Consider the following 12,194-nt stretch of genomic DNA (forward strand, 5'->3'; position numbering starts at 1 on the left):
AAAAAAAATAAAAGTATAGGTTATACCGCTAAACTATACTTAAAAGGGGGGGACCCTCCAAACACAAATATCTCTCTAAATGGCCCTTAATAAGAATTGAGGAATGCATTTATTTTAACACATCTCAAGTCCCTACTCTCATGAAGCTTCCATTCTAGTAATGAAAGAAGGTAACAGCAGCAGGCATGATGAGAAATATAAAGGAAAATAGGGGTGCCTCAGTTGCTTAGTCGGTTAAGCATTCAACTCTTGATTTCAGCTCAGGTCATGATCTTGGGGTTATGGGGTCGAGCCCTGCATCAGGCTCCATGCTCTCTCGCTCTCTAAAAACAAACAAAATATTTTAAAATGTATATAAAGGAAAATAAATCAGAGTAAGAGAATAAAGAGAAGTCAGGAAGGAAGGTATCGATTTTAAAGAGAGTATCTCCTGACATGGTAACAGAGGGAACAAGGTAGATGGGGCAGGGATTGGGGCTACATTTCACTAAGTGTACTTCATTTTGTAGCTTTGAGTTTGGAGCCATACATAAGTATGAAACAAAATCAAATCAAAAAGAAAAAAGTATCCCTAGGAATCAAAAGCAAAATGAAGCAAAATATTTATCATGTTTTGTCATACATAACTATGTATCAACTTGTCAATGTTATCAGCAGAAGGGTCACTTTCAAGTGACTTTAAAGCTCAGTAAATTGATTGGATATTCCTAATGGGGATTACCCTAAGGACAAAAAGACCCACAAAAAGATTTTTTTTTTAAGTAGGCTCCACCCCCAATGTGGAGCTTGAACTATTGACCCTGAGATCAAGAGTAACACACTCTATTGACTGAGTCAACCAGGCAGCCCCCATAAAAAGATTTTAAATGGTTTTAGTTAATTATATGGTTATTTTTATATGATACCATATTAGGGAAGGAGAGAAAAGAGAAGAGCCTAAATTCACAAGGAAGAAAAGAATAGACAAATTAACAGCCACAAAATTTAGAAGTTACAAAGTTGATTGAAGCATTATTTAACCTAGGAAACCCAAGAAGACAGAATCCTTAGCCAAGAGAAGTTTCCCCAATGTGGTATAAGGGAGTCTTCTCCAGAAGATGTGAGCAGCCCTCCAAAACAGAAGCCAAATATATAATAAATCACCAGTGTAGACTCACTGTCCTTAAGACCCACTACACAGGAGGCTTTCAAACATCGTTCTAATTTTCCATTCTTAATTATGAGTAGACAACAATTACCAAACATCCAAGGAAGGAATTTATAATCTGAAAACCAGACTCCAAAACAACCTGGGAGAGATAAAAAAGAAATATTTTCCAGAGAAAAGTTTAAAAATATATGTATGTAATTAATGTCCTCAGAGATAAAATATTGCACTCTAAAATAAGAATAATACTTCTAACAATTAAAAATATGAGGACATAAAATGAAACTCAATAAACTCAATAAAAGAAAACATCAAGGAAATTTCCCTAAACTTAGAGCAATAAAACAAAACAAATATAAACTCAGACAAAAGAGAAAAGAAAGTCAGAGGCATGTATTCAGGTTTGTCTTATTACTACTTTTAAATAGTATTAAAGATCTTACGTGGGGACTTCGGGGTCCCGGTTTCACATGTAAGCAGCTTGGAAGTCGCCATTCTACCCTAACAAGTAAGCTGAACAGACTGAAAAATCACCAATTTTTCTTGGATCTAAAAGACAGAGGTGGACAAAGGCAAGCTGATGCCCCAGGATAAGAGAGACAGACAGGCAAACACAGGGAGTTGTGGTTCATCTGCAAAGAGACTCACTAGCAGAAGGCTGGAGGAAACCACAGCCATGGCAGAAAAACATGAACTGTGGTTGGCAATTTGCTGGAGGATTACTACGGACAACTCTCAGAGTTAAAGATTCCAGCAGGATCTGCGCAGAGGTAGCTCATAATATGGTCAGATTGATCTTGGGGAATTCAGATGCTCACAGTTAACGGTGGAGAACAATCCCCTCTTGCTTCTGGTCTAACAAGGCTTGCCCTCAGGGGAAACCACTTAATCAGAGCTTTCTCTGCTGGAATTAAGCTCCCACCTAACTGAGCTCGGGGCAGGGAGACCCCAGAGCCATCCTGTCTCACCTAAGGCAGGAGAAAGAAACTGGGAAACACTGGTGAGTCCATAGACCAGAGACTGAGATGAGACCTCATCACAGGACTATAGAACACTACTTCCCTCCTCCTACACCCCACCACCACAGCACCAACAAGTCTACTTACAGCAGTTCCTTTACCCATGATAGTCATCATGTCTGACTATCAAGTAAAAGTCACAGGGCATACAAACAGGCAAAAAACCTAGTTTGAAGAGACAAGGCGAGCATCAGAACCAGACATGCAGGGATGTTAGAATTATCAGCCTGAAAATTTAAAACAACTATGATTAATATGCTAAGGGCCCTAGTGGAAAAGGTAGACAGCTTGTTAGAACAAATGAGCAAAGTAAGAAGAGAGATGGAAATCCTAGCAATGAACCACAAAGGAATGCTAGAGAATAAAAAACACTGTGAAGGAAATGAAGAATGCCTTTGATAGGCTCATTAGTAGACTGGACACAGCTGAGGAAAGAAGCTCTGAACTAGAAAACATAACCACAGAATCCTCAAAAACTGCAAAACAAAGAGAAAAAAAACAAAGATTTATTTTTTAAAAGACAACAGAAGATCTAAGGTCTGTGGGACAACTACACAAGGTGTAACATGTGTAATGGGATTACCAGAAAGAGAAGAGAAAATAAAAGGAACAGAGGGGAGTATTGGAAACGACTGAGATTTTCCCTAAATGAAACCAGACACCAAGCCACAGATTCATGAAGCTCAGAGAACTCCAAGCAGGATAAGTGCTCAAAAACAATTACACCTAGGCAGATCATTTTCAAATTACAGAAAAATAATACAGGAATACTATGAACAACTCTATGACCACAAATTTGATAGCCTAGATGAATGGACCAATTCTATGAAAGACCTAATCTGCCAAAACTCACTCAGGAAGAAACAGGTATTTTGAGTATATGTCTATATCTATTAAAGAAATTGAATCAATAATTAATAACCTTCTAAAATAGAAAGCACCAGGCCCAGATTAGTTCTCTGGTGAATTCTACCAAACATTTAAGGAGGGATTATACCAAATCTCTATTTTCTATCTCTTTCAGAGGATAGAAGCAGAGAGAATATTTCTTAACTCATTCTCTGAGGCCATCATTACCCTCATACCAACACCAGAAAAAGACATACAAGTCTACAGACCAATATTTCTCATGAACACAGATGCAAAAATCTCCAACAAAATATTAGCAAACTGAATCCAGCAATGAATAAAAAGATTTATAAACCATGACCAGGGGATCCCTAGGTGGCTCAGAAGTTTAGCGCCTGCCTTCGGCCCAGGGCGTGATCCTGGAGTCCTGGGATCGGGGTCCGACATCGGGTTCCCTACATGAAGCCTGCTTCTCCTTCTGCCTGTGTCTCTGCCTCTTTCTCTCTCTCTGTGTCTCTCATGAATAAATAAAATCTTTAATAAAAAAAAAAAAAACAGGACCAAATGGGATTTATCTCACATATACAAGGTTGGCACAACATTCTAAAACAACGTAATCTATCACATTAATACACTAAAAAGGAAAATCACAGAAAAAGCATTTGACAAAATCCAAAAGCAATGGACAAAATCCATTTTTTATTTATGATAAAAGCTCACAGTAAACTAGGAATGGTTTGATAAAGAATATCTACAAAAAGCTACTGCTAACATCATACTAAATGGTGAGAAGCTTCAAGCTTTCCCACTAAAATTAGGTAAAAATATAAGGATGTCCTCTCTCATTTCTTTTTTTTTCTTCCACTAATTTTTTTTATTGACTGTGGTTATTACAATTTCATATAATCTGTGAAGGATGTTCTCTTTCACCACTCCTTTTCAACACTGCATGGAAGTCCTTATTAATGCATTCATGCATTAATTTAAGAAAAGGAAACGAAAGGTATACAGCATGGGAAGGTAAACAAAAAATTATTGTTCACAGATGATGCAATTATGTAAAAAAATCTGAAAGAATTGACAAAAAACCTCCTGGAATTATTAAGTGATGAAAGCAAGATTTCAGGATACAAGGTTAATATTTAAAAAGTAAATTGCTTTTCTGTATCTTAATAATAAACAATTAAAATTTGAAATTAAAAACACCATTTATATGTAGCACCCCCAAAATGAAATATTTAGGTATAAATCTAGCAAAATTCATATATGATCTATATGAGGAAAACTACAAAACTCTGATGAATGAAATCAAAGAAGAACCAAATAAATGGAGAGACACTCTATGTCTGGATAGGAAGACTCAATATTGTCAACATTTCAGTTCTTCCCAACTTAATCTAAAGATTCACTACAATCCCAATGACAATTCCAGGAAGTTAATTTTATGAATAGCGACAAACTAATTCTAAAGCTTAAATGGAGAGGCAAAGGACCCATAAAAGCCAACAGAATATTGATGGAGAAGGACAAAAGACTGACACTATTCAACTTCAAGACTTAATATAAAACTACAGTAATCAAGACCGTGTTGTATTGGCAAAAGAACAAATAGATCAGTGGAACAGAACAGGGAGATCAGAAAGAGACCCCCAAAAATATAGTCAACTGATCTTTGACAGGAGTAAAGATAATATAATGGAGCAGAGGCAATCTTCCACAAATGATGCTGAAAGAAAAAAAAATGATGCTGGAACAACTAGACATCCACAGACCAAGAAAAAAAAATCACTGAGATACAGACCTTTCGAAAAGATTAACTTAAAATGGGGCACAGATCTAAATGTAAAAGAAAAATACTGCAAGTACTGTAGAAGATAACATAGGAGAAAACCTGGAGGTTCTTGGGTATCATGATACCAACACCAAAAACACAATCCATAAAAGAAATAAATTCATTTAAATGATTTGATCATTAAATTTAATAATTAACTTATTAAAATTAAAAACAACTGCTCCGTGAAAGACAGTATCAAGAGAATGGAATATAAGCCATAGACGGAACAAAGATATTTGCAAAAGACACATCTGATAAAGGACTGTTATCTGAAATATACAAAGAACCCTTAAAACTCAACAATAAGATAACATACAACCCAATTAAAAACTGGGATGTCAAAGATCTTAACAGACACCTCACCAAAGAAGACATATGGATGGTGAATAATCACATGAAAAGATGTTGATCACATGTCATCAGAGAAATGCAAATTAAAACAACAATGAGATACCATTGCACATCTATTAGAACAGCCCACCCTGGAGCACTGACATCACCAAGTGCTGATGATATAGAGCAACAGGAACTCCCATCCATTGCTGGTGGGAATGCAAAACGGTACAGCCACTTTGTAAGAGTTTGGTGTCTTCTTATAAAACTAAACATGCTGTTACCATACCAGCCAGCAGTCATGCATGCTCCTTGGTGATTATCCAAAGGAGCTGCACACATACGTCCACACAGAGACCTGTATAAACATGTTTATAGTAACTTTATTCTTAATTGTCAAAAATTGGAAAAAATAAAAATGTCCTTCAATAGGTAAATGGATAAACTGTGGTACAAACTATAGAGACAGCAAAAAGATCAGTGGTTTCCAAGGGGTAGGTGGGGAGCACAGAGAATTTTTAGGGCAGTGAAAATGCTCTGTACATTATAATGATAGCTATATGTCATTATACCGTTCTCCAAACCCACAGAACGTACAGTAAGAATGAATTCTAAGACTTTGGACAATGGATGATTGTGATGTGTCAATGTAGGTTTATCCTCAATAACAAATGTACTATTCTGGTGAATGATGTTGAGAATGGGGGGGGCAGGGGTTGTGTGGGAAACCTGTACCTTCCTCTCAATTTTGTTATAAACCTAAAACTGCTCCAAAAAAAAAATCTTGAGGGATCCCTGGGTGGCTCAGCGGTTTGGCACCTACCTTCAGCCCAGGGCGTGGTCCTGGAGTCCTGGGATCGAGTCCCACATAGGGTTCCCTGCATGGAGCCTGCTCCTCCCTCTGCCTGTGTCTCTGCTTCTGTGTGTGTGTGTGTGTGTCTCTCATGAATAGATAAATAAAATCTTAAAAAAAAAAAAAATTGGGGGTGCCTGGGTGGCTCAGTCAGTTGAGAGTTCAACTCCTGATTTCAGCTCAGATTATGATCACGGTGTCATGAGATCGAGCCCCATGTTAGGCTCAGAGCTCAGCAGGAAGTCTGCTTGGGATTCTCTCTCCCTCTCCTTCTGCCCCTCCCCTCACTTGCTCTTACTCTCTCTAAATAAATAAAATCTTTAAAAAAAATAAATATATAAATGAAACCTTTAAAATAAAAAACCAAAAAATATATATATAAATGAAACCTTTAAAACCTTTAAAAAAAACATGCATGATGTATTCTACAATAACAAATTTTGAATAACTAAAAAGAAGGGCCACCTACAACAAATGCTGTAAAAATATCAAAAAGATGAAGACTGAGAAATGACTTGAGATTTGGCAGCACAAAGACCTCAACAGAAGCAGTTTTGAAAAAAAAAAATTTCAAATACAGTATTTTCACAAGGACAAAAAACCAAGGTAACTAGAATAAGACAAAAGATGTGAATGTCCTTTATACAGGAAAATACAAATATCTATCAAAACACTTTAAGGAAATCTAAATAAATGGAGAAACACATACTCTTCTTTCTTTTTAAGATTTTATTTAAATTCAAGTTAGTTAACATATAGTGTATTATTAGTTTCAGAGGTAGAGTTCAGTGATCCATCAGTTGCATATAACACCCGGGGCTCATGACACTACATGCCCTCCTTAATGCCCGTCACCCAGTTACCCTATCCCCTACCTCCCTCCCCTCCAGGGACCCTCAGGTTTGTTCTCTATAGTCAAGAGTCTCCTATGGTTTACCTCCCTCTCCATTTTTATCTTACTTTATTTTTCCTTCCTTTCCCCATTCATCTGTTTTGTAAGAAACACATATTCTTGATTTGACAATTTTATATTGTAAAGATCATTAACTACACTATACAGGTCTTATAAAATCAACACAATTCCCATCAAAATCCCCAAATGGTTTTTGTAGGATTTGTCAAGCTGAAATTAAACTACATGGGAGTAAAAGGGGGCAAGAGTAGCCAGGGTAATTTCAAAGAATACTAGAATGCTCTCTACCATCACCAATTCCCACCATCTCACACACACACACACACACACACACACACACACACACATGCACTTAAAAATGATTATAATGTAGACACATAGACCAATGGAAAAGAAAACCTTAAAACAAACCAATTCTTTATGTAAACCTGATATGACAAGTCTACCTATCAGTAGAGAAAGGACAGAATATTCAATAATAAGATTTCTACCTTATTCCATTTACAAAAGTGAGTTCCAGATAAAATTAAATACAATAAAAAAATCTTTAGAAGATACCATGATTGCATTGGGGCAGCGTGGCAGAGACTGTTAGCTGCCTACAACTTGTCTGTACCAGTATTTTATAGATTTGAAGTTGACAATTTCTAGAGTATCCATGTGGAAGAAACTCTGACATAAGGACATCTGTTACAATACATTTTGAATAGTGAAAAGATAGATATTTTCTAGGTAACCCTCAGCAGAGAAATGGATAAACTTGTGGGTTTAGTTGCACTATAAAATTTAGATGTTAAACTACATACACATTTAAATATGTATCTAGATACATAGCAAAAACATGAAAAAAAAAAAAAACAACCAAGCTATAGAAACGTTCCTTATACCATTTACTTAGAACTGTAAAAACACAAGAATACTGTATGTTATTTATAGATAAAGACATATGTGGAAGCATAAAAAAAAAAAATCTACAGAAAGAATTTACCTCTGCCAAGAGTAGAATGAGGAAAAGGGCTTTAGCAGTACCTAGAACATTTTATATCTTTAAGAAAAGACATCTATAACAATGGCAAAACATTGACATAAATAAAATTAGCATGGTGGTGATCTGAGTATCTGCTGTATTACTTCCTGTTCGTAATATTGCATAATTTTTAAAGTTCTAATTCCTTTTAAAAAATAGAATGAAACCACCCTATACTGGATTTTTAAAGGTAACTCCCAGTGGTCAGAGCACTGATCATGAACTGCCACCTACTCCTGCAGCTCCATCTGTGCCTCTCTGTCCCTAGCCAATACATCCCAAAGTGCACTTGCTCTAGGGATGATGGCCTTCACAACACTAGCACCGTGCCTAACAGTAGCAGCTATAAAATCGGTATTTGACAAACAACTACATAGACCCCTTGATATGAACTTCTCCAACCATCTGTACTTGCACATGGTCAACTTGATACCATTCAACTATCAAAGTAACCAAATTTCTAGTTTTTCTGATCCTGTTCCTTCACCACCAAACCACAGTTCCTTCTTTCTCAAGGGTTCTAACTTGTTTTCTGCAGATTTTCTGGTGCTCTTCACTATTCCTTAGAGCCCTGCCCATATTTAGTCAACTTGGATTCTGCTTCCTTTATAAAAGTTCTTCCTATATATTTATGAAAACTCATTCATGACCTCACACCAGTATCTTCTGAAGGGCATCCAGACTGCTTTTAACTCCCTTGACTCTAAGGTTGTTTTTGCAAAAGAGATCTTCCTTTAATTCCTTTCCTTAAATTTAATTTCTCCCATTCTGCTGACTTTTCTATTTCTTTCTGTTTGCATACAAACAGAATTTGAGATAAGTTTCCTGCAAACCTTTCATCTACCTTCAGAATCCAAAGTGACTGTTTTGTGGAAGATGACTGAGCAGATCTTAGAAAAGCAGGTATATCATTCTGGGGATTCAAACAACTAAGTAAAGTGCCCAGTTGAAAAGGTGCCCTCCCCAAGAGAGCATGATATAAAGGTTAAAAATAAATGCTAGTCTAGTAAATTAAGAAATATAATGTGTACAAGTAGAAAAGATTCTCACATGAGTGGTCTGACGAGATGTTGTGTGGAACCAAAACAAAGTCATCCGTGTCACAAGAAGAGTTCTTGCTACTAGTACTGGCAGAATCTTTGGACACTTGTAGGTAGTTGGGAGGACCCAATGGTGGGGAGGATAAGTTTTCTTCCTGAATATGCTGCATATCTGGAAGGGACTAAAATTAACAACATAAAATTAAAACTGGCCTAATAATAAAATGCATGTCAGAATAGCCATTAGACTAAGGAATACTGTCTTCATAAGAGTGGGCATAAAGTTCAATTCCATCTTAAAATTAAAAAAAAAAATCTCTTCAGAAAATCTTTCCCTTAGAGAAGCACAGTTTCAAGTGTCTTTGTATAAAGACTTCTCAAATGGTTTTCAAAAGTGATACTTAAAAATACAGCATACCACACATGTACATGTCTGCCTCTCCTGAAATTTCTGAGGTGTGTTTTTATCATCTCATCACTCCCAGTGTCGGCTCCTGGCCTAGCAGGGCAGGTACTCAGTAACTATTCATTTGATGACTAAAACACAATGTCCAGGGACTTTGGACTAATGACAGCCTGTACATGTTTTAGAAGTTTTAAACCTCCAAAGAAGAACATATTGTAAACAGGAAAGCAAGACACCATGATATGTAAAAAAGTGAATAAACCAATATGGATAACTGCATTCAAACCTAGAGAATCATGTACGCTCGCAGAAAGAAAGATCTGGAGAACCTTATAGGCTGCAGGTATGTTCCTTTTGTTCCTCTTTGTTAGGGGGAGGAGTGGGTTTGTAGGACATAGGACAGGAAGGAAAGAAAAGCATATAAAATGTATAAACAAATAATTAGATGTAAGCAGCTATATGTTCTTTGGCATTTTCCTAGTTCAAGGACTCAAGTGACACCTCTAATTAAATGTCTTGATTACATAATGGCTTTCTCAAACAATAAACTTACTAACTTATTGTGTTAAGTCCCCTATGATCCTGTTTAACCTCTGTTTCTATTTAAGGAAAAATACTACACAATGCCCTTTAAACTTAAACCCATGTCTTAAACACCCAATTCACTGCTAGTGCTCCTCCAAATGTCACAGTGCAATGAAATCTGTGTCAGATCTCTTATTGTGTGTGACACACACATGATATACAATCTCATCACATTTTCAGGAGACCTTTTGTGTCAAGGTAATAAAGGGAAGGGGCAATGAAATACTACCATGACTGATCATCTACCATGGACTAGACACTATTGAGAGCTTTCCACGTCTTACCTAACCCCAGTCCTGTTCTGAAACCCATTTCATATATGTATAAATAAACAAAGCTCCGAAGTTTAAGGAATTCGCCCAAGATCATGCAACTAAATAGCAGTCGAGATGTGATTCCTAGCATCTAACTCCACGATTTCTTTCCACTGGTTTGGGTGGGCACTTTCTCAAGCTCTTCACTGCATTTGTAAAGTTGGTGCCCCCACAGCATCTGAGTGGAAGGGATCTTCTCCCCCTGGTCTCTCCACTGTGCCCTAAGCCTATTCCCCTCTATGTCCTCAGAGACCCGGACCAGCTCCCCTCTGCCCCTGATGCTCTCATCCTCTCCCTCTCCGCTGGCTTTCTCCCCCTCCGTGCATATACACCTTCCAGATTCTCACACCTCAAATCCCTGCAGTCCTCTCAATTGCCATCTGCTCTCACTTCTCTACTTTTTAACAATGTCTCTTGAAATGATGAGTCCTCACAGACACAAGCTCCTCACCTCCTATGTATCGCTCCACCCACCATAATCCATTTTCTGCCTTCATCTGTCCAACGAAATGGTCTTTATTGGGCTTACCGTTAATTAACTCCCACTGCCAAGTCACGTGGACACATGCTCTATTTCTTAAGTTACCTGCACTGCCGACTGTTCTTGACACTCTACCCCTTCACTCAGTGCCCCTGCTTCTCCTCCCACTTCTTAGTCTCTTTTATGGGCACCTGCTTCTCACTTTTCCCTTAAAGGAGAGGAAGTGGAGTTCCCCAAGGTGCCACTCTGGGCCCTCTGCTACTCACATTTTTATACTCACCCCAGTGACCACTCCAACCCTCCTGCCTTCAAGTACCACCTCACCTCTGCAGCCTAGATCTCTCCAGTGAGCAAGGGACTAACTCACCACCTTTCTACTGCAAAGCACTTCTTCCCACACTCTCTTACTGAGCGACTTCATCATTATCCATCCATTCGGTCTCCAGTTCAAGCAATTCCAAACCCTACAAACTCTACCATTCTCTTACCTGGCCTCCATCTTCCCCTTAGCTCAGACCCTCATTCTCAGAAAAACAAAAAAAAATAATGTGTGAGAGTCTGCAGTATTCTCTTTCTTCTAATAGACCACTCTACTCTCTGCTAGTCTACCAGTAGTACTAGTCTACTTCCACCCTGTTTTTAGAACAATCTAGTGGGTTACAATACACCTTCACCCAAAACCACTCAGATGGTTCACTACAGCCAAATCCTGTCACGATATAGCAGCTCCCTGCCTGACTTTACCTCCCCCTCCCCACACCACCAATGCTCTCTATACCCACCAGCCTGGACTGCTCGGAGAAGCCTCGTCCACAGAACTTCCAGCAATGATGGAGAAGTTCTACATCTAAGCTGTCCAGTGTGGTATAGATCTACTAGCTATAGATGGCTATTCAACACTTGAAATGTGGCTAACATGAACAGGAAAAAAATTTTTAATTTCACTTAATTCTAGGAAATTTAAGTGGGCATGGGGGTTACAGAGTCCTTTCAGTGGGTCATGTTTCCATGACTTCATGAATAGGGATTCCTCTGCCTACAATACCATTCTTTTACTAATTCACTTTGCTTAGTCTTTCTTCAAAACGCAGCTCAATGCCCTCCCCTGAGCAGCCTTTCTGAGCTCTTGACCTGATTTCATGCTCTCATTCACATTCCCACAGGCAATAAAGAGGCATACACATATGCTTCTAACAATGATTGATTTCTATCTCTTCTCCACACAGCTAAATTAAAAGCTCCTTAATGTAAGCTCATTTATTACTATCATTACTATCAACCAGAACCTTACGCTAAGTAGGTATTTAATAATAAATGTTATGAAACCAATAAATATTCAAGAAATATTATCTAAATAGCATTTAAACTATAGCTGGTATCATAATTGAAAGAC

The 12,194-nt window shown here is 37.7% G+C and overlaps 1 protein-coding gene across 9 annotated transcripts in view; it reads right to left on the reverse strand.

The window, feature by feature from the left end:
- Positions 1 to 12,194, reverse strand: part of ULK2 (unc-51 like autophagy activating kinase 2) — an 82,465-nt gene that overhangs the window by 37,808 nt on the left and 32,463 nt on the right. For 8 of the 9 annotated variants that reach the window (XM_072820964.1, XM_072820963.1, XM_072820961.1 and 5 more), the window contains exon 13: positions 9,026 to 9,197. The exons of the other annotated variant lie outside the window; for it this stretch is intronic. In XM_072820964.1, the coding sequence (XP_072677065.1) occupies positions 9,026 to 9,197 (172 nt within the window). The remainder of the gene's footprint in view (positions 1 to 9,025; positions 9,198 to 12,194) is intronic. 9 annotated transcript variants of the gene reach the window in all.

This window comes from Canis lupus, chromosome 3, assembly GCF_048164855.1.
Source record: "Canis lupus baileyi chromosome 3, mCanLup2.hap1, whole genome shotgun sequence".
In the NCBI taxonomy this organism is placed as follows: domain Eukaryota; kingdom Metazoa; phylum Chordata; class Mammalia; order Carnivora; family Canidae; genus Canis; species Canis lupus.